The sequence below is a fragment of the Pongo abelii genome, chromosome 13 (genome assembly GCF_028885655.2).
Source record: "Pongo abelii isolate AG06213 chromosome 13, NHGRI_mPonAbe1-v2.0_pri, whole genome shotgun sequence".
NCBI classification, from domain to species: Eukaryota; Metazoa; Chordata; class Mammalia; order Primates; family Hominidae; genus Pongo; species Pongo abelii.
The window spans coordinates 96,406,915-96,429,825 of NC_071998.2; the positions used below are offsets into that span (position 1 = coordinate 96,406,915).

Consider the following 22,911-nt stretch of genomic DNA (forward strand, 5'->3'; position numbering starts at 1 on the left):
TAAAAGCTTTTGAATTTTAAAAACAAATGCCTAGAAAGAGTTGTATTTTATCCAAATTCATAACTCTCTATAGGTGAAAATGCCAACCATGGTGGCAATATGGGAAATAGCTAGCCGGTATGCTTACAGTGCTTTTAGAAATAGCCAGAGAAAACAGCAATAGTAGAAACAAATTACATAAATTCAGTTTATTCATCATGTATTTGGGCACCTCTGGATGCCAGAAAGGTTACTAGGTGCTGGGGAATTAATGATACAATAATGTAGAGATGACAAATTAATAGCCAAAGGCCAGATGCAGTGGCTTATGCTTGTAATCCCAGCACTTTGGGAGGCCAAGGCAGGTGGATTGCTCGAGGCCAGGAGTTTGAGACCAGCCTGGCCAACATGGTAGAACCTCGTCTCTACCAAAAACACAAAAATTAGCTGGGCATGGTGGTGCATGCCTGTAATCCCAGCTACTCAGAAGGCTGAGACATGAGAATCGCTTGAACCTGGGAGGTGGAATTGTAGTGAGCCAAGATTGTGCCATTGCACTCCAGCCTGGGCAACAGAGCAAGACCCTGTCTCAAAAAAAGAGAGAAAGAAAGAAAGAAATTAATAACCAAGAAGAAAATGTTGTCTGTTCATATTTTTCAATGGAGGATTCAAGGATAAATTAACACTTACAAATCATCTACTACGTGCCAGCTATCCCACAGTATCTCTCATATATATTATCTCATTTAACCTTCACAAAAATCTGTCAAGATATTGCCCCCAATTTGTAGATGAGGAAAAAGAAGATGAGAGAGGTTATCTAAAGCCATACAACTAACTGTTGCAAATTGGAATTTGAATCCAGGATGTTGTAGTCTATACCACAGTGAGTGTTCAACAACAACAGAGTATAGGAGTGAAAGAAGGCTGGGCACAGTGGCTCATGCCTGTAATCCCAACACTCTGGGAGACCAAAGTGGAAGGATCGCTTGAGTCTGGAAGTTCAAAACCAGCCTGAGCAACATAACAAGACCCTCTCTCTCTATAAAACATAAATAAATGAATAATAAAAATGTTTTAAAAAGGGGGAAAGAAGAGAAAAAAGAAACACCACTCCATATTTAGACTCGTAATTCCTGCCTTTACTGTACTATAGAGATATTGCCAGAATACTTTATTGTTATACTTACTTAAATAAAACTTTGGCTAGAAATCATGTGTAATTGTTTATTTATAACCTGAGGTTCTAAAGTAATTATATGAGATGCAGACCCCTGCCTTCTTGTGAAGGCAAATGGGCAAGTGGTATTAGGCATTGTTTGTCATCATACTTTAGGGAGCTTATTAACTGTGATGATCTGAACTTAAAGGTAAATGGACAGTATGTTTGCCAAGGTAAGATATAATTTTCATATGAGGGACTAATGTAAAAATTTTTAAAAGATTCATTATAAGTTCATTTTGTTCTTGTTGACTGCTTCAGCAAGTAAAACAGCATCACTTCCTAATGTGACTACATCGACTTATTAAAGATTCAATATTTGGTGGAAGGTAGAAAAACTTACTGTATATAGAATACTTTATGCTTGTCCTTTTAATTAAGAAGCACAAAATGTGTCATTTAGGTAAGATACTAAAGTAGAAATGATCTCATAATACTAGCTCCTCAAAAGTATTATTTTCTCAGAGGTATATGAAATCGGTGAATTCACCTCCACCTAAATTCATTAAATCACATGGGATTTAAATGCTAAAATATAAAACAAACCATTTCAATGACATGATTATTACTTAATTTTTTTTTATAAGAAAACAATTCAAGTATCAAAACCCTGTGGCTAGCAGAGTTGTTTTTGTTTGGGGAAAAGTTGAGAAAAAGAATGACAAATAAGGAAATCTAGTTTGTTTAGATTTCAAACAAGGGAATCTAGTGCTTTTTACTTTAAAGCTAAGTATTTCATCTTATTTTTGAATAATGTGCCTATATATTATTTCTTCTTATGTTTGCCTTCTATTTTTGTTACTCATTACTACTAGGAACAGATTTTGACTATCAGCTAGACAATGTAGTTAATCAGCATGTGCTAATTTTATACCTTTAAATTTAGAGCATCAGGTTGTTGTTTTTTTTTTAACTGACATCGATTGAATTTTGGTGCAAAGGACTGTTGTTATTTTGCTCCGGTTCTTTGAAGAATACTTATAAAAGTGTTTTTTCCAGTTGGCCAACTGTTAATAAACAGTGTAAAAATGTTTGAAAGGTTAAGTTCAGGGCAGATATTACCCAGCATTTCCTCCTAAATAAAAATGAAGGATTTTCATTTTGAGAGTTCTGGTCATTCTCTTTTAAAATAATCTATTCTCATCCTAAATTTGAAAAGAAAAAAAACACTGAACATATTGGGCATCCTGTTCCTATATAATTTTGTATCATCGATTTATGGGTGCCCTCTTGGATGATGATGATGATGATCTGAAGAGACTTACAGAGTGCTTACTCCTACTCTTTCAGCTAACCAATGGAGAAAGTAAGAGAGAGAGATGGAGTTACAGGCAGGGTGCAAGGTTAGAAGAATTGGGGCTTTTATAGTTGCCTAGCAGGAAAAAGAAAACAGGAAGGCAGGGCTGAGAAAAATAGTGGGTACTGAAAACAAGAAAAAGACATCAGTATCCTTAAGTGAATATATTTTATGTTCAAGGTTGGAGGCAAGTGAGTTAAACAGAGACTAAATCACATGATAGGGTAATAAATAAAGAGGATGGAGTTATAGATAATCATGAAACGAGAGGATTTTAGTTTTGAAGGATAGAGAACCAGGCTTTATTTTAAAAATACGGTTAGAAGGGTCCTTAGGCAGAGACATTAACTTGTAGAGATGGCATCTAGACAACATCAAAAAAGAAGCTTCATCATGACAAAGTTGTCAGTTTAAAGGTTTCTGTCACAAATCAGCTTCTATTGACTTAGAAATTTACAGTTAATCCTTTTTGATTCTCATAATATTTTTAACTAAATCTACTTCACTTAAAGGTATTCTATAATTTAATATCTTTTTGCATCATTAGTGAAGCACTTTTTGGTTAAAAAAAACAATGATTTGAATACCTATAATTCAAGCATTTCTTAGAATGCTCTGGCTTCCTGCGCTTTCTGATACAATATCAAACCTTTGGCATTAACTTTCACTAATATCATTTTGGAGGTTGACACAAATACACAGGGATCCAAGAGGCAATTTAAAAAAATGAATATTCATGTCATATTGTTATGTTATCATTTTTTGATATATTTACTAAAGCAAGACTAAGGCAAGGCTAGATCTTTAAAATTATATTATTTTAACGTTCCACCAACTATGACAGCATGGAAGATGTTACTCATTCTTACCACCAGTGGTGCTCATTTACTAACATTTAAGGGAAACTGATACATAGTGTGCTTATATTCTTATTTGAAAAGAAACATTTTTCGAGGAAGGAAACAAGGATAGTGTTTTGCTTCAGGTCATACAAAGTTGCTTTGCTGAGATTACAAACCTTGTAGTGCCCAACCATGTAATTTTATCCACTCATTGGACCAAAATACAGTGCCAACCAAGACTGAGAACACATTTGTATCATTCCAGTTAAAAATGTAGTTGTAGCTGGGACTTAAAGTTCTATGAACATATTTTCATGGATACCATTTAAAAAAAGTTATAAGAACAATTCTGGAAATGTGGGATTCACGTTAACGATGGCTAAATTTTAACATAATGCACATATAAGTGTGTATTTATGCATGGACATACGTATGGCTCTCGTAGAATCCGAGTAAATCACAACCAAAGGCATATTCGTAGTTCTTTGTTTAAAATCTCTCATTGATTAGTGTATACTATCCTCTCAGAAGTTGAACCATGTTGTAACAAACCAGATTAATGTCACAGTTTACACATAGCTGTAGTCTTTCACAAGTAAAAGTTTCAGTCCATGTAAGCCTAATATAAATGACTAAGTAATTCGTTATTTTACATCTTTTTAGACACAGATAATCTTAGATTAATAGTAACTGATAAAAGGAAAATAGCCCAGAATTCTGTGATCCTAACAAGTCCAGTATTTTTCACTTGTTAATTATTTTCTGTTCTCATGATTATGTGTAATCTTTTATGCAGAGATATCACATTAGATATACTTTTCCCCTTCTATTATTACATTATAAGCATTTCCATATATTAGTACTCATGGTTACTGTTTTAAATAGCTGCCTATTACGCTGTTTGTTGATGTCTCAGCATGACTTTGTTTATATGAGAGGTATTAAGCTTATGCTGTAAACACCTTTATTAATCTGAGATTTTGTATGCTGTTTTGTTAGAGGAAACATTCTCTTAATGGTGGCACATTTCAAGTAAAAGCACGTGCTTTTTATTTTTAAATCGCTTATGGCAAAAATTCATTTTCAGTTCAATAAAGTATGTGTTTGTAAGCTTTGTCATCTGCCCTTTGACTGGTAGATGTGCAGGCTAAGGAGTTTTAAGTGTTTGGTTTTGCTTTTGGTAGTTGTGTGTGTGTATGTGTGTGTGTGTGTGCGTTTCTTTTCAGAAGGGGAGGGTAATGTCTTCTGTTGGAACATGCACTCCACCCTCTTTGATAAGGCTTGTGGTAAGATTTGCATCACTACCCATGACAGTCATCCTCATAGCATTAAGCACACAGCTCTTAGCTCCCATAATGATGTGTGGAGGGTGGAGAGTATTGCAGCCATATTCACCTTTCATTTGTGTGTTTGATGTGGCATTTATATTAAGTAGGAGTAATTTTTTTTCTGATTTTTTTTTCTTGTGTCACCAGTGCACCTATTCCATTCTTCCATCGCTGTGCTCCTGTGAACATTTCCTGCTATGCCAAGTTTGCAGAGGCCCTGATCACCTTTGTCAGTGACAATAGTGTCTTACACAGGCTGATTAGTGGAGTAATGACCAGCAAAGAAATTATATTGGGACTTTGCTTGTTATCACTAGGTAATTGTTTTTCTCATTATTAGCTATTGCATAGTATTGCAGTAGAAGACTGTTTTGTCTTTTAGCCAAAATATGAATACAACTGGGGATACTTGTAAAATGTTTAACTTCCCATAGCCAAAATCATTGTTTCAGATTATATATAGTTAAGAATATGTACATATAAGTATGTATATATATCTGAAACTCATTCCCTTCTTTTTTTCTTTCATTGGAGAAAACTGGTGTTTTCCCAAACATTGGTTACTAAGTCTATAGCTACTTTAATATGATAGCAGGAGGCTTCTTTTAATGAATCAACAACCCTCTGTTTTTAGTTATGATTCCTAAAAGGTATATTTACTTATAAAGGAGGCAACATATTCTCTTATATATTCCCATCTAAGAACATAGATTTCTGATAGATTACTTTTGAAGTATGTAATTTTTTTTTCATTGCTACAGTGCATAGTATCACTGTATTGCTGGAAAAATTAGGAAATCTCCACCTATTAGCCACTGAGTTTTCTAGTCAATAAATGGATAATAAATCAAACAAAAATGTTATTTTCAAGATTAAAACTCCCTATATTATTCTAGAACTATATGTACCTTATCAGAATGTATAGGCCTTCTTAGTTGGGAGAAGTAAGCTATGGTAGGAACCAACAGCTATTTCATTATATAAGTAAACTTAGTATTTATGCCTGTTAACAATTATAGCCATTGAGAAGATACAAGCTGTATTTCCATCTTTCCTGTCATTAGAGAGTATTTTCTTTTTGCTTAGGTAGTACTTGACTCAATTGAAATAATGCTGTCCATATGAAAATCTATTTCTGTGATATTTGAAAGGCTCCCATCTGTTTTTGGTTCCTGTACATTTATTGCAAAAGTGAGTACCTTAATAATGTTACCTAGACACAAATCCCAACCATTTATTTGGCTTTGCAAGTGGCCCAAAGAAACTTAACTGTTAGTCTAGCTTTGTATCAAAATTATTTGGTTTTTGAAATAGTTAAAACTTTAACCAAAAACTAAAGATCCAATTAAAAAATAGTGCCAATAATGTTAAGCCATCAGAATTCTATTTTTTATTAGAATGATTCTCTTTTGAGGCTTAAGAGTGTAGTATAAACTTAAAAAATCTTTGTTCATTTGTTTGTGGAATGGGCCTTTAGATAATTAAGAAATTTATAAATTATTATTTCAGAAACGTATTTCCCATGCAAGGGTTAAATCTTTCCTTTCTTCTTTAAGAGTTTTACTCAGGATTATAGAACATCAGATTTAGCTTGGGGCAGGTAGAAGAACTGGCTGTATAACTCAAACAGCTTTGCTCCTTTTTGAGGAAGGTCTCCTCACCTGGGACCCCTGACCTCAGTTGAGAAATTAGACAGAGGAAGTTCGGCCATAGTAGGCTTCAGGATGTTATTCCACAGGGTCAGACCATCCTTTGGAGTTCTAGAGGAGAAATACCCAGAAAAGGATAAGATGCCATTTAGCTTCTTGACTGACTGTCAGAGAAGTTAGTTGCTCCTGAAATACATAGATTACTCAATAAAGCGTAGCTCCTAATTTAACTGATCTCTGTCTATGTGCAGTAATTTTTCTTGTCACCGACATGTCATTCTCTACACTTTGTGTGCTGGCATGTATGTTTGCATGTCTGATGTCTTCCCCGTGGTGAATCCACAACAGTCTTGTGCTGTTTTTGAGTCACCATGTGCATTTGCATGTATTTTTTTCTGTAGTTTATAAACCCACAGTCAGGTGACTTTGGTTTCGAGTGATGCTATTTAAGTGGTACAGGTAGCAAAGTCAAATACAACAGCGGCTAGTTTCCTTCCTTATCTAAATTGTGGTCAATAGCAACAGATTATTTCCCTGGGGAAAAAAGCAGCCATTTAAAGGGTTTTCATTTATATTTACCTGCATTTTCAAATAATATTCTATATGTTCTCTATTTTCCCTGCAGTTCTATCCATGATTTTGATGGTGATAATCAGGTACATATCAAGAGTACTTGTGTGGATCTTAACGATTCTGGTCATACTCGGTTCACTTGGTAAGCTATTTATTTCTTTGTTTTCTACCTCAGCCTTTTAACTACTTTGGTAGAAAATAGAAATATAAAGAAGAAAATAAATTTTATTTTCACAAGCTATATCTTCAAGGAAGACTGTTAATTTTTGCCTTAAAATTTCTCATAATTATATTTGCCCCTCCCCTCATTTCATCACTTTTGGCATTTGAAGTCCAGACCTTTTTTCTATGCATATGTATATGAACATATATAGTTAAATTTTACCAGCTGAATATGAAACCTTTTAGTAATGGAATTTGTTCTCATTACATTTATAATCTTCACTGGTATGTTTGGTCTTACTGTTCTCATCTGTTCTGTCTTTCTTGAAATTCATTCTTTCTTGTTTTCTCTCTTTGCTACACGAACTATGTTTTCTTTGGTTATCTTCACCCTTGCTTTGATGGTATACATTACATTTTCACTTCTACAGTTGTTTTCAGAAAATATTCTTCAGACTACTGTGATTATTAAAGTCAGAAATAAGATGATATAAAATGCTCACCATCACTGGCCATCAGAGAAATGCAAATCAAAACCACAATGAGATACCGTCTCACACCAGTTAGAATGGCAATCATTAAAAAGTCAGGAAACAACAGGTGCTGGAGAGGATGTGGAGAAATAGGAACACTTTTACACTGTTAGTGGGATTGTAAGCTAGTTCAACCCTTGTGGAAGTCAGTGTGGCGATTCCTCAGGGATCTAGAAGTAGAAATACCATTTGACCTAGCCATCCCATTACTGGGTATATACCCAAAGGACTATAAGTCATGCTGCTATAAAGACACATGCACACGTATGTTTATTGCGGCATTATTCACAATAGCAAAGACTTGGAACCAACCCAAATGTCCAACCATGATAGACTGGATTAAGAAAATGTGGCACATATACACCATGGAATACTATGCAGCCATAAAAAATGATGAGTTCATGTCCTTTGTAGGGACATGGATGAAATTGGAAATCATCATTCTCAGTAAACTATCACAAGAACAAAAAACCAAACACCGCATATTCTCACTCATAGGTGGGAATTGAACAACGAGAACACATGGACACAGGAAGGGGAACATCACACTCTGGGGACTGTTGTGGGATGGGGGGAGGGGGGAGGGATAACTTTAGGAGATATACCTAATGCTAAATGACGAGTTAATGGGTGCAGCACACCAGCATGGCACATGTGTACATATGTAACTAACCTGCACATTGTGCACATGTACCCTAAAACTTAAAGTATAATAATAATAAAATTAAAAAAATAAAAAAGAAATAAGATGATATATGTTGAGTTCTCCCCTGCCTCCCTTAAATTTAACATAAACTTTCCTTCCTTTCATCCCCTACTCTCTTCTGCTCCCTCCCACTTTTCGCCCTTGTTAAATAGTCTGAGCTTTTGTACTCAGGTTATAATTAAAGTTAAAATATTACTTTCACCTGCTGTATCTTTTTAAAAATCTTGTTTATCTTTGCCTTAAAAACTTTTATAATTATATTTACATTTACGTTTTCCTGGACTAGTTTTAGTAGGAACTACTGGTCCTTCTTCCATAAAGTAGTACAGAACTGCTAGTAAGGAAAATTAAATCCGTTATTTGGAAATAAATTTGAAGAAGTCTTCCTGAATGTAAAGGAAAATTACCAAAAAAGTAAGCTGGTAAGTTAGATGATAGCAGAAGAATAAACAATGACCTTAGGAGAAAAAAACCAATGGAACAGAAACAATAATCAAATGCAGAAATAAAAAATTTCAGAATTGAAAGATTCCCCCAAAAGATCATAGGCAAATTTAATTAAGATTCAGAATTAGACAAAACTTTAAAACTCTAGATATTAATAGTGTTGTGATGATTAAATTAGATCACATCTATAAAGGACTTATCACAGTTCCTAACACAAATTTAAATTTTAATAATAAATACTGTCTACCACGGCTATTGTGAACAGCTTCCTCCTTGACATCATTATTTCAATTTCATCCTATTTTTTTAACTTCCGCTTTTCTCCTATAATTCATTTCTGTATGTAGGTAACATATTTTCTTCCATTTTCTGAATATATTAAGCATTTTTACAAACAATTTTCTTGTACCTGCAAGACTTCAAAATGGAAACATTCTCCTTGCTCTAAAATGTTTTTCACCAGTTTCTGGTAGTTTTGATATGTTTCCTCCTCTTCAACAGATGGAAAATTTGTACTTGGTATTTGCCAACAAATAGGTAATGGAATTTGCCTTTGTCCTCATTAACTCTTGAGTGCAGATGTTGATATACATAGACTTTACTTCAGTTTTTTATTTCCCAGACATTTATCATATCAGCCACACACACACATATCTCTACTCTGAATCATCCATTTTTTCACTGTGACCTACAAGGCCTTACAGTGTGGTCTGGTCCACAGCTACCTCTCTACCCACATCTCTACCACTTTCCGCATTGTTCATTGCAGTAGCCACAATGGTCTTCTTTCTCTCATACTAGGCATGGTTCTACCTCATTCTCTTTGAACTTTGCCGGGGACACTCTTTCCTTAGATAGTGTCATAGATTGCTCTCTGTCTTTGATTCCGTTGCTCAGATATCATCTTACTAATACCAGTGAGGCCTTGCTTACCCATCTTATATAAAATTGCAAAGCTTTCCCTACCCAAACACTCTATATCCTTCTTACCAGGAGATCGTTTTTTCTTTAGGCTTAATATACTGTATTTTTCCTTGTTTTCTTATTTTTTTGTTTCCCTATTATTATATAAGTTCCATGAGCAGCAAGAGTAAGGACTTGGCTTTGTTTACTGTTCCATCTCCAGCTAGAACAATAGGTGCTGTAGCATTCAAAATGTTTGCTGAATGGGTTGAATGTAGGTATATAAGTCAACTCTCATATGTGGAGGTAGGTTTGTCTCCCTCTTCAGTCTTGTTCTTTGAATCTCTCAACTGGTGTTGGAGATTTAAAAATGCTCGTCCCTAGCACCCACCACTATCAGAGATTTCCTCTTTGTTCCTCCCTTTGGTGGGAACTGTTCTTTTGATTTGCATTTATTCATTGTACAAATACTTAATCAACTGCATTACTGTGTCAGTGCAAGTCACAGAGGTATCTGTGATGAGTACAACAGAGAAGATCCTTGCCCTCTTTAAGCTTCATTGATGTTTTCTGTGATGCTTATTTCCTTCCTCCAGCCTCCTCAGCTTAAATGCTGAGGCTCTTTCTTTGTGATCAATTCCTGCCAGGGGTGTATGTTTCTACTGGCTCGCTCTTAGCTTCATAGTCAATAATAAATACATTTGAAGGAAGCTTATTTGATACACTGAAGGATTTATAAGTGCTTAATGTGGAGGATGATAATAGAGCAATGGACACTTTCTTTATGCTGGCAAAAAGTTATAGCTATGTACTTCCCAGCCAAATGGATTGTCACTGCATTAGTCCCATGATGATCTGTAGGAAGGGTCAAGAAACTTGAGAATTTATGTTACACATTTTCTTATGCTAATTATTGCATTAACAATTGGGTCTTTTGTCTCCAGGAGGCACAGGTGTACTATGGTGGCTGTATGCAAAGCAAAGAAGGTCTCCCAAAGAAACTGTTACTCCTGAGCAGCTTCAGATAGCTGAAGACAATCTTCGGGCCCTCCTCATTTATGCCATTTCAGCTACAGTGTTCACAGTGAGTTTAGGCTTTGGCGTGTCTTTCGGTTTTGTGTTTTTGTTTGCAGGAGATCATTAATGGAGCAGAAACTCAAATCTAGCTTTTGCATTCCTAACCCTGATCTCCAGTAGATAATATCTCTGTGCCATAGTGCGTGAAACACTAAAAAGTCTCTTGAAGGCTTCCCTCATGGATGAGTGCTATTTGATGAAACATTTTTTCTACCCTGTCTGCTTTTTGAGAGAAGATTTTCACCTAGAATATTTACATTACCATTTGCTTACAAGAACATATTTCTTATTGTTATAAGATAATTACTTTTTAAAAATGGTTCCCTTTACTGTAGAAAAGTATGTTAAAAAATATATCATTCCATTTACTTGTTCGCTAATTATCTTCCCATTTGTCTTTCAAACTTTTCATTTAACAATATGGCGTTATTTCAAAAATATAGGTGTGGTCAGGTACAGTGGCTTATGCCTATAATGCAAGCACTTTGGGAGACTGAAGTAGGAGGATCACTTGAGTCCACAAGTTCTAGACCAACCTGGGCAAGATAGTGAGACCCTGTCTTCACAAAAAATTAAAATCAGCTGAGCCTGGTGGTGTGCACCTGTGGTCCCAGCTACTCGGGAGGCAGAGGTGGGAGGGTCACTTGAGCCATGATTGTGTCACTGCATTACAGCCTGGGCAACTGAGACCTTGTCTCCAAAATATATATATGTGTTTGTGTGTGTGTGTGTGTGCGTGTGTGTGTGTGTGTGTGTGTGAGATTTGCTGCTTAGGTATTAAGCAATAAAATTACTAATTAATATGTGGTTAAATAATTTATATGTATACCTTTGGTTCATCATCGTCTTCTCTCTGAAAAAAGAAAAAAAATCAGTCTACTTCTAAGAGCAATCCCAAGCTTTTTATTGAGCATCAGAAACAAAAAATAAAGCCATCGTAAAACCATTGGTGCCAAAAGATATTTGTTAGTTATTGTTATACAGATATTACAACAAAATATGAATGAAATCTCATTTCAGGTACAATTTGCTGCTGAAGATGGGACGTGGGGGTGGGAGGAGTCAAAGGGTGAATCTGACACAGATCCCACTTTTAAGGAGCTGTTGGTCTAATAAGGAAGATACAAATAAAAACCTCGTTTTTGTGGTATATCTGTTTAAATAAATTAAGAGTCTCATCTTGACTGACAGTATGTTTTGATTCATAATGAGTGGCAAAGGGAACAGGAAAAAAATTCTAGAATGTATTAATAAGTTGAGAAATCCTTTTATGTTTTGCTTTAAAGGACACTTGGTAACCATAATATAAAATTGACAATGAATATTGCAAGAGAGATACTTACTGATAAAATATTATTGAAATTCAAAGAATGCTACCTCCAGGTTTGGGGCTGAAGGGTTATGTTAAAAATTTCTACTATTTTCGGTTTCTGTTTTCACTACTTATAATAATAACTGAAACCATTCTCTCCATACAGGTGATCTTATTCCTGATAATGTTGGTTATGCGCAAACGTGTTGCTCTTACCATCGCCTTGTTCCACGTAGCTGGCAAGGTCTTCATTCACTTGCCACTGCTAGTCTTCCAACCCTTCTGGACTTTCTTTGCTCTTGTCTTGTTTTGGGTGTACTGGATCATGACACTTCTTTTTCTTGGCACTACCGGTAAGAAGATAGGCTTCTTTTTCTTAGTGACAAACGTGATTTGCATTCCAGTATTTTAGAACATCAGAGAGGTAATTCTTCACACGTTTGTTGATGAAGGTCCAATAGCCATCAGAACTTGTAGTGGTTATGGCTTCTCAACAACCTACTTCATATTCATCTTTTTTTTTTGAGACGGAGTCTTGCTCTGTCACCCAGGCTGGAGTGCAGTGGCACTCTCTTGGCTCACTGCAACCTCCACCTCCTGGGTTCAAGCGATTCTTCTGCCTCAGCCTCCTGAGTAGCTGGGACTACAGGCACATGCCACCATGCCTGGCTAATTTTTGTATTTTTAGTAGAGACGGGGTTTCACCATATTGGCCAGGCTGGTCTGGAACTCCTGACCTCATGATCCGCCTGCCTTGGCCTCCCAAAGTGTTGGGATTATAGGCGTGAGCCACTGCACCTGGCCCTTTTTTTTTTTTTTTTAAGCAATTGTCCTGCCTCAGCCTCCCGAGCAGCTGGCACTACAGGTATGCACCACCATGCCTGGCTAATTTTTGTATCTTTAGTAGAGACAGGGTTTCTCCATGTTGCCCAGGCTGCTGTCGAACTCCTGGCCTCATGTGATCCATCCACCTCGGCCTCCCAAAGTGCTGGGATTACAGGCGTGAGCCAGCGTGCCCAGCCCATATTCATGATTTTTTAGAACATCCTAGCAATGTAAGTCTAGATCAGGGAAGGCCTGAAATTGCATTCTAATTTTGAAATGATCATGAATTTGAAGTAAGTTCCAGTACTGACTCAGACATTTAGATTCATTCTAAGATGAACCAGTGAATGCAATGTCACTCAGGAGTTACCTCAAATCCCAGGTATAGCCAAGGATCTACTTACTTCCTTGGGATTTCTAGTTTGGAAATGATCTGACCCTAGCTAGAGCTCCAAGTGATGATATAGTTCATAGTTAGACACTCAGACTTTCTTACAGCCATACTGAATATCAAAGGTTAAGCTTAAATGGAACTAATTGTAAAGAGTATCATAAGGATAGTAAACTTTTATGTAACTAAGTAACTTATCTGTCCATTCAGCACACACACTTAGCAACTGAATATAATAATAATTTCTGTACTTTGCGAAGAAATCTATAATGATTGGATAAATAATAGGTCTTGAAAAAAACTGAAGTGTTTGAAAATTCATGCTTAAACTAAATAATTGATAATATAAGAAGAATTTTATTAAATAGAACAACTTTTAAAAGCTTTATATGATGCTTTTGAGGACATCAAAATGCATAATAGTACAATTCTTAATTTCACAACTTTTCAAGTGATAGTTATTTTTGTCCCTTTATGAAATACCATACGGATCAGAAGGTTTGTGGCTTGGGGTAGGGCCCTATTGCCTTCTATTTAACTGCCGTATTTCTGGATTTGTACTTCATGTGCTTCTTCTTTCCTTCCTTGATATTTTCCTAGGCAGTCCTGTTCAGAATGAGCAAGGCTTTGTGGAGTTCAAAATTTCTGGGCCTCTGCAGTACATGTGGTGGTACCATGTGGTGGGCCTGATTTGGATCAGTGAATTTATTCTAGCATGTCAGCAGATGACAGTGGCAGGAGCTGTGGTAACATACTATTTTACTAGGTAAGAATTTGTTGTTATTAGAAAACTCAAGTTCATCTAAGGGATGGTGTCCTCAGGCTGGAGGGGAAGGGAATCATACTGGGGCTGGCAGGAGTTTCATTTCTTTAACAAAATAATTAGAAATGAATACGACAGAGTGTTATATATAGTTGATAATTCTGGGAGGTGGTCAAATGAGAGATTGTTGTTTTATTCTTTATACTTTTCTGCAGTTGTCTAATAAAATTTATTGTGATGTCACAAATTGTATTTAGCAGAAGAATAAATCTTATAGTGCTGCCATATGTACTTTTACTTTATATAAAAGTCCATCAAAGGACAAGTCTTTTTAGTTTGTTTAGACCGGAACAAGTGTGAGTTCCCTTTGCTAACTTTAGAGCCAAATATGAAAGCTTTAGGCCTCATAATTTTCTATTATAATTAGATGCCAAGTCTAAATTGAACATCTTTTTAAATTCTGTTTTCTGATTATATAATTAACCCCATAAGTATTCACTAATAAAAACTTTCAGAGCACAGTTTTAACTTGAAGTATTAGAGCATCAGAACCCCATGAAAGTACCATAGAGCAATGACATTAATTTTATATAGCATGTCTGTAGCATTTGTAATAGTTATATATCACTTGGCCATTTTGTCATAAAGCTAAAATAAGAATGATGAGCTGATTTTTTTTTTTCACTGCATTGGACTCTAAACCATACCTGTGTTTCCATCCTGATCTAGGCTTTGTTTTAATTGTCTTTTTGGTCATTTTTTAAATAGGGATAAAAGGAATTTGCCATTTACACCTATTTTGGCATCAGTAAATCGCCTTATTCGTTACCACCTAGGTACGGTGGCAAAAGGATCTTTCATTATCACATTAGTCAAAATTCCGCGAATGATCCTCATGTATATTCACAGTCAGCTCAAAGGAAAGGTAAGGGGAAAATGCATTTCTGTACTTTCTATGGGCACATTCCAGACCTCAGTTCTGCATGTAGTAAAGCACCCAATAATGTTAAATACAAACTTGTGTTTTCTTCAAAGTCTTTACAAGGCAAAATCCAGCCCTTCTCCCTTGTCTCCCACTCATGCACTCCATATGCTCTGGCAAAATTCATCCAATCACTAATAATTAAAAGTATCCTGTGATGCTCTTCCTCTCTGTTGACTCACATACCTTCCTCCTTAGAACTTCTTCCCTATCCTTGACTGTGGGAATAACATGCATTTCAACATAGTTTAGCTCAAATTCTACCCCTTTGTAGAAACCTTTCCTGATTCCTCCCATCTCCCAAACAATGCTGCCTCTTTGTTCTCCACTCTCATAACACTTAGTATCTATACTATATTCTGATTCTAACCTTTTTTGTGTTTAGTATTTTTTTTCTCCTACTAGATTGTAAGTTCCTTGCAGGTGTTATAAACTTCACTGTATATGCAATAGAGACTAAATAAATATTTAATTGAACTTATTAAAAATAATTCAGTCATGTTTTAAGGAGGAAGTGGACAAGTATGGAAGCTTTGAAGCATAAATTGTGATTTTTAAATTTTTATTTATTTTTTGAATGTTTGAAGTCTTCTATGTGACAGTTTGATTCTTTGGTTTTTTGATTATTTCCATTTTTCCCCCATCCAGGAAAATGCTTGTGCACGATGTGTGCTGAAATCTTGCATTTGTTGCCTTTGGTGTCTTGAAAAGTGCCTAAATTATTTAAATCAGGTAAAATATTTTAAAAATAAATCTAATATTTACTTTCAAAGATAGGTTCATTGTTTCTTCTCCCAAGATAAACTTAATTGAAAGATGTTATGTTTTTATTGTGGTATTGTACATTGTACCTTGATAAAGTGTGTCTATTTCAATCATATTCTTATTTTTTAAATTAATGTATGTGCTTACCAAGGCTCATTATTATTTTAATTTTTTCCAACTTTTAGGTTTAGGGAGTACATGTACAGATTTGTTACATATGTTGTTATTTTTATTTTAATAAATAGATAAAACATCACTAGGGTTCATCTTTCAGGAAAAACATTTATCTCTTATCCCTTAATTCACATACCTTCATTTTTTAAGTTTTTCCTAAGAATCTGACTACTGTGGCTATGATTACCCTTTCATTTTTAAAAATGTTGTTTGAAAACTTCAGTGTAAAGCTCTTGTGACACTTTATCCCTCTTTGCAACTAGCTACTATCATTCGAACTAGTGTGCTCTCTATGCTGATACTTTTTTTTTTTTTTTTTTTGACCCAACTGCTAAACACTATGATATTGGCCTGGGAAATATTATCAAAGGAAGTACTACTTATAAGGTTGAATGGAAGAATTGATATTTATAGGATAAAAGGGCCTAGGGGAATGGATTAGTCCTCTATCTTTCTATATCTGAGGATCTAGGAGTCTCTGTGGGGCACTCCTTCCTTCTTTTATTTTTTTAAGTTACTTTTCCATTCCCTAAAAATCAATTCTAATGCATTAATGCCCTCACCTAATAGGCCAGAGATAAAATTGACTTTCTCACCATTTACTGCTAAGTGATTGAAGAGTAGCATTGCACTTTCCATTCACTCCAAGATAGTCACAGGTTGATAGTTCTATGCCCATGGTATTGAGCATGCCTGGACTTTGTTTTATTGGGTTCTATGGTTAATATGAGAAAGTAGGTATGATGTTTCATTAGCAAAATACATTCTTATAGGTCATAATATTCCCTATGGATGTACAAGTGTTTGGAAGCTCATTCTTAAAATAATTAGTAAGGCTATAACAACCTGAAAAATTGTGTTCTTTAAAATTGGTTTGAGGCTAAGTCATCTTTATCAGAAAGTTGATGGATACACTAAAGATGATCATAATTGCATTTTTATACCCATCACTAAATAGCTTATCCTCATAGAGATGCGCTAAGCCCAGATCTCTAGTCTCAATCCTACTGCCGTACCCCCAGGCACCTTTTGCTTTTGCAGTTTTCCAAATGTGCCTGGAATGACTTCCAACACCTGACTAGTTCCTACTGAATCTTAATGATTCTGCCTGAGCATCACCTCCAAGAAGCCATCCCTCTTCACCCCAGCCCCTCTGCTGAGCTTCTAACACTAGGTCATACCTTAGTATTCAAATACTAACAACACTATATCGAAGTTATTTGTTAACTTTACCTTTAAACTTCTAGCTCCTTTAAAGTAAAGATCTTCTTTTTCTTGGTCTCCTCAGAAGGTAACACAGTGCCCAATATACAATAGGTGGTCTTTAAGTGTTTTCTGAATGAACTGTTAATTATATTAGTGAATATTTAGACTCAAAAAGACTAACAGGGTGATACAAAACTATAAAAATCTTGAAAAGGAGATGTGCAGTTATACTGAAGGAAGAAAACAAATCATATGATATCAAGATAGTCGATAAAAGGTTAAAAAATCAAAGGTTTTCAGCATATCGCAATCTAAACATTAGTCAGTGATTTAGTACCAACAACCCTGAGATGTTGGTCTTTTTTTTTTTTACAGGTTTTGTCCATTTTGGATCAGCATTTTGTAGGCATGATGTTTGAAGTTTTAAGTGGAACATTAAAATAGTAGTAAATCAAACATGTGAGGAAAGGCTTAGGGAGAGTTATTCGGAACTCATACTTTGTATTTCTGTTTGGGAATACAAAGTGCTACAATGTGGGGACTGATTACCTGCAGTGCTTCATGTCTCCTGGGCTCATAGGAAATGCCACATTTGAAATGTGGTCAACACAGCTCTGTAAGGCGAACATTATTTTCTCATCTGTTTCATAGATGAGAAAATTGAGACTGGCATCTTGTGGCAAATCACGAGACCTAAAGGTGGAAGAAGTTTTCAAATCATTTTGCTTCGCTCTTTCCAGTATATCACCCTGCTGCCATTATATCACACTCATATACATATAAATATATACACATTTCTGAGTGGCATAAACAAACAAAAATATGGTTTATTATAGAAAATATGCAGACATCTCAAATTTTAATGATTCATTCTGTAAACTAAGACAATGATGTTTTTAAAGAAAATCTATTGAGGTCAGGCACGGTGGCTCACGCCTGTAATCCCAACACTTTTGGAGGCCGAGGCAGGTGGATCATTTGAGGTCAGGAGTTCGAGACCATCCTGGCCAACATGGTGAAACCCCATCTCTACTAAAAATACAAAAATTAGCCAGGTGTGCTGGCTCGTGCCTGTAGTCCCAGCTACTCTGGAGGCTGAGGCAGGAGAGTCACTTGAACCTGGGAGGCGGAGGTTGTAGTGAGCCGAGATTGAGCCATTGCATTCCAGCCTGGGCAACAGAGCGAGACTCTGTCAAGAAAAAAGAAAGAAAGAAGGCCTGTTGAAATTAAGATTTGCAACACACTTGTAATTTTTATGACCTTGAAAAAGTCTAAGAATTTAGAACAAAATTAGATAAAGCCTACAGTATGGGTTTGACTTTGTGCCCTGTCTTAATCTGTTCAGGCTTCTATAACGAAATACCATACACTAGGTGGCTTCTAAACAACAGGAATTTATTTTTCATAGTTATGTAGTTGATGAGAACTATTCCCATAGTTCTAGAGGCTGGGAAATCCAAGATCAAGGCACCAGCAAATTCAGTGGTTTGTGTGGGCCTGTTTCCTGGTTGAGAGATGGTGCTTTCTTGCTGTGACTTCACATGGTGGAAGAGACAAAACAGCTCGTTGGGGTATTTTTTTAAATAAGGGCACTAATCCATTCATGAGAGTAGAGCCCTCATGACCTAATCACCTCCCGAAGACCCTACCTACTAATACCATTACCTTGCTGACTATGTTTCAACATACGAACTTTGAGAAGACACAAATTTTCAGACCAGAGCATTCCCCTTCTCCCCTTTGCCTCAAATAAGAAAGGAATAATTGTAATTACCCTTTCATTTATTTAATTTATACGAATCTACACAGAACTGCACATACCCTATATTCCCTTAGCATTGCTGTCTAGCTTGCCCCTATTAAGTGAGTCATTATGTAAATATTTTAAACTTTAAGAGAATTTCTGGGTCCTTCACTAGAGAAAGGAAAGAAGATATGAAAATGAAGAAGTTGTATTCTGGGACAGATGGCCACACAGGCCTGTTCCATGCATGGTGACCCTCTGCCCTAACATATTTTCTTTCACATGATCAGTACTTTTTAACTATATCCCGTCACACAAAAGTACAACCAGGGATTGCGTAGGCTAACAGGCATGCTTTAAAAAGATTCCTGGATGGTGGTCATCCTTCACCTTGCTCCTGGGGGTTGAATATTCTCAAGCTTGTGTCCTGCCCAAGCAAATGTTGAGCGTGGGCTAAATGTTAATCAGTGATGTCTGTCTGTGGGCAATTTAACTCCAGATAAGGAAGGCTGTCTGAGAAGGTGGGTGGACTCTAAAAATCTCAACCAAGAAGTCTGAAGAAAGCTCAGAGAATAGTTATCAGGGAAAGCCACAAAGGACTCCGAAATTCCTAAGAACTTAAGCAAGAATTTTTTTAGACTAGGAAGTATAGAAAAGGAGGGAATTTTCATTGGCCTGCTATGATCTGCAGCACATTTTTCTTCCTGAAGAGGTCATCTTGACCTTTGTGTGTCCAGTTCATCTTCGTACCTTGGGAGTGAGTGAAAGAGCTTGCAAAATATCCACCTACTTTTTTTCAGTTGGGTTGAATACAAAGGAATTGCATAGATCCATAGAAATATTGCTTTTTAAAAGGCTAAATTTCTGGACATTCGACCCTCACAGAAATTTCTCAGAGGGGTGGAGAAAAGAAATTATTGCTGCTTCTTTATCTACAAACAAATAGACTTCTGCCCTAAAAGCAGATGGGATGGGGCAGGGTGGGGTGATAAGAAATAAGCAAAAGAGGAATAATAATAATTCTCAATGAAATGAAGCTTCTAAAAACTAATGAGGGAAACAAAAAAGCTTTTATAATTTAGTTTGGAGGTGTTGGGCATTCTCCTCATATAAGCTGGTCTGATGATAACAGAGGAGAGAGAATGGAGACGTGTGGGTCCTTTCTTGCTTCCGTCTCAAGGAAATTCATGGTGAACTGGAAAGGGCAGAACACTGTAGTTAAGAGTGAGTTGTTCCCATTGAGGATGGGAGTGAACATAAGCTAGTACCTAGTTGATTTAAATGGGCTGTCCCATTTCCTTGATTCTAGACATTATGAAGCTATTTAGCATCAGGATGCATCTCATAATCAATATGTATATTTAATATGGTAGGATATTTTCTCCTGAAAACTTGTTATGAATAACTGGCTCATTAGTCTCTTGATTATATCTTAGAATGTGGGAAATAAGGTATTTCTCTTCAAAGGAGTTATATCCCAGATCACTGAAGACCTTTGTCAATTAAATTGTTGAACTGAAGAATTACAGTGAAAGATGCTGAAAGACTGGAAGTTGTGGAGGAAGTTACTAAAACTTGAAATGAGCAAATGTGGTTTGTATTTCCAGTAAGAGGGTGGGTTCCACATACAGTAGATGAGTGAGTAGATGAGGTTGATATTAATCCTTGGCAGTACTCTAGAACAGGAGGTCAGCAAGCTTTCTCTGTGAGGGACCAGAGAGTAAATATTTTTGGCTTTGTGGGCCATACAGGATCTTTCACGACTGCACAGTTCCATCACTGTAGCATGAAAGCAGCCATAGACAATATGTAAACAATAAGCACAGCTGTGTGCCAGTAAAACTTTATTTACAAAAGTAATTGGCAGGCCGGGTGTGGTGGCTCACGCCTGTAATCCCAGCACTTTGGGAGGCCAAGGAGGGCGGATCACAAGGCCAGGAGGTTGAGACCATCCTGGCTAACACAGTGAAACCCCGTCTCTACTAAAAATACAAAAAATTAGCCGGGCGTTGTGGCGGGTGCCTGTAGTCCCAGCTACTCGGGAGGCTGAGGCAGGAGAATGGCGTGAACCCAGGAGGCAGAGCTTGCAGTGAGCTGAGATTGTGCCTCTGCACTTCAGCCTGGGCGACAGAGTGAGACTAAATTTTTAAAAAAAAAGAAAAAAAAAAGTAATTGGCAGGCCAGATATGGCCTGCAGGTGGTAGGTTGACCACCCCTGCTATAGAATAAATTGTTAACTGGGTGTTTTTGTGAGTACTTAGGGAACTGGTGTGAACTGGGAACCAATCTGTGTTGTTTCAGAATAGAACTGGCTGGGGCAGTTCTTCTTCATCGTTTTTCAGCAAGGTTAATGTTACACAAGATCAAAAGTATAGGTTATTTTTACTTCATTGAGGCACTTGGCAGAGTATTTCAAAAGAAGCTTTTGTAGAAGATGGAAAAAAACACTTGGACCACTGCAGTTAGATAGTTAACTCTGTGGTGCCTGCTATCTTTTATCTGATAAGAAGCACTGACAGATGACAATATAAGGGAGCAAGAAGCAGGTGGATGCTAACAGAAACACTTAGTATGATTTCTTTAAGATGTTCTGTATTTTAGTTTTTGAGATAAAAAGACTTACAAACATAATATAGTAATAATATTCTAATGATAATAAACTTCCCCAATTTGTATGATGGAATTCTATATACCAAAATCATACTGTATTTCTGTTCTGTTTTTCTTTTTTTGGAGATGGAGTCTCACTCTGTGGCCCAGGATGGAGGGCAGTGGCGCGATCTCGGCTCACTGCAACCTCCACCTCCCTGGTTCAAGCAACTCTCCTGCCTCAGCCTCCAAGTAGCTGGGATTACAGGCGCATGCCAGCACGCCCAGCTAATTTTTTTGTATTTTTAGTAGAGACGGGGTTTCATCATGTTGGCCAGACTGGTCTTGAACTCCTGACCTCAGGCAGTCCACCCGCCTCGACCTCCCAAAGTGCTGGGATTACAAGCGTGAGCCACCACGCCCATCTTTATACTGTGTTTCTTAAAAGAGCACCATAATTTATTTCCTATTGCCCCATTACTGAAAAAAGCTTAAGAACCACAGATAGTGACCTGCTCAGTACAATACTCTCTTTGGCTCTGAAATGTTCTGCATTTTTAATCAGTGAATTTAATCATATAATGGCAAGTTAAATTTTTGGTAATTCAAACCTCATCTTCATTACAGACTCCTAATATCTAACAAGCTTATAATTAGAATATTCGTAAATTGTAGACTATCTCTCCTGGGCTCAATGGTTAAAGCTTTATAGACAACACAGTATAAAGTAAGCCCTTTATCTCCAACAGTTTCCCAGCAATCCCACCATTTGGGACCTAGAGACAATTTAAGTCAGCACTAAACCCAAATTCCTCAGGACCAAAAGTTTTAGTCACAAAGTTCATATACTTTTCCTTCCTAAGACTCAAACATATTTGATGTTATAATACTTTTTCACATTTCCCAGAAAACATCAATGCTGTTCTAGATGTAACATAAAAAAGAATGGAAAAAAAAATCAGTCTATGACTAGTAGGTCAAAGAGCACATGGGGCAGCAGAAGCAGGTATAATTGAATGAAAGCGTATCAGCTAGAACTCAGTATTTTAAGGAACAGAAAGCTCAGCTCAATCTGACCTGAACAAGGGAAAGGGAGGGGAATGTGGAGCAGGGAAGAGCTGGGATTCTTAGCAATTTATTAGCTTCTATAACTGAAAAGTTCAGAAATCTGGCAAGTTCCCAATGTCCCAACTGTCACCAAGTTGAAGTACCTGGTTCTCCCTGCTCTGACTTCATGGTGTTGGCCTTACCCTCAGTTTTACACTGTGGCCTTCAGCAGCTCTTCTCATTATGTTAGTGAAACAGCTATAGCCATTCAAACCCTCACACCTTCAAGAGAACCTATGGAAGAGAAAGAAAGCCTTTTTTTCCCAGAAGCCCCAGGGAACATCACTTTTGCTTTCATTGGCTCTGATTGGTTTATTCACCAATTCTGAACCAAT

General features: G+C 36.6%; 1 protein-coding gene and 1 long non-coding RNA gene across 6 annotated transcripts in view; one reads left to right on the forward strand and one right to left on the reverse strand.

The window, feature by feature from the left end:
- Window positions 1–22,911, forward strand: part of SLC44A1 (solute carrier family 44 member 1) — a 193,171-nt gene that overhangs the window by 106,289 nt on the left and 63,971 nt on the right. For all 4 annotated transcript variants that reach the window (XM_024252130.3, XM_024252131.3, XM_024252129.3 and 1 more), the window contains 7 exons: window positions 4,816–4,985; window positions 6,943–7,032; window positions 10,586–10,725; window positions 12,197–12,383; window positions 13,847–14,012; window positions 14,778–14,934; window positions 15,640–15,723. In XM_024252130.3, the coding sequence (XP_024107898.2) occupies window positions 4,816–4,985; window positions 6,943–7,032; window positions 10,586–10,725; window positions 12,197–12,383; window positions 13,847–14,012; window positions 14,778–14,934; window positions 15,640–15,723 (994 nt within the window). The remainder of the gene's footprint in view (window positions 1–4,815; window positions 4,986–6,942; window positions 7,033–10,585; window positions 10,726–12,196; window positions 12,384–13,846; window positions 14,013–14,777; window positions 14,935–15,639; window positions 15,724–22,911) is intronic.
- Window positions 176–22,818, reverse strand: LOC129047970 (uncharacterized). 2 transcript variants are annotated; one of them, XR_008509920.2, is made up of 3 exons: window positions 22,681–22,818; window positions 17,686–17,829; window positions 176–563 (listed from the first exon to the last, which is right to left on the reverse strand). It is a non-coding gene; the product is annotated as an uncharacterized LOC129047970 (long non-coding RNA). The 2 variants fall into 2 exon arrangements; XR_008509921.2 differs by lacking the exon at window positions 176–563 and adding an exon at window positions 17,164–17,274.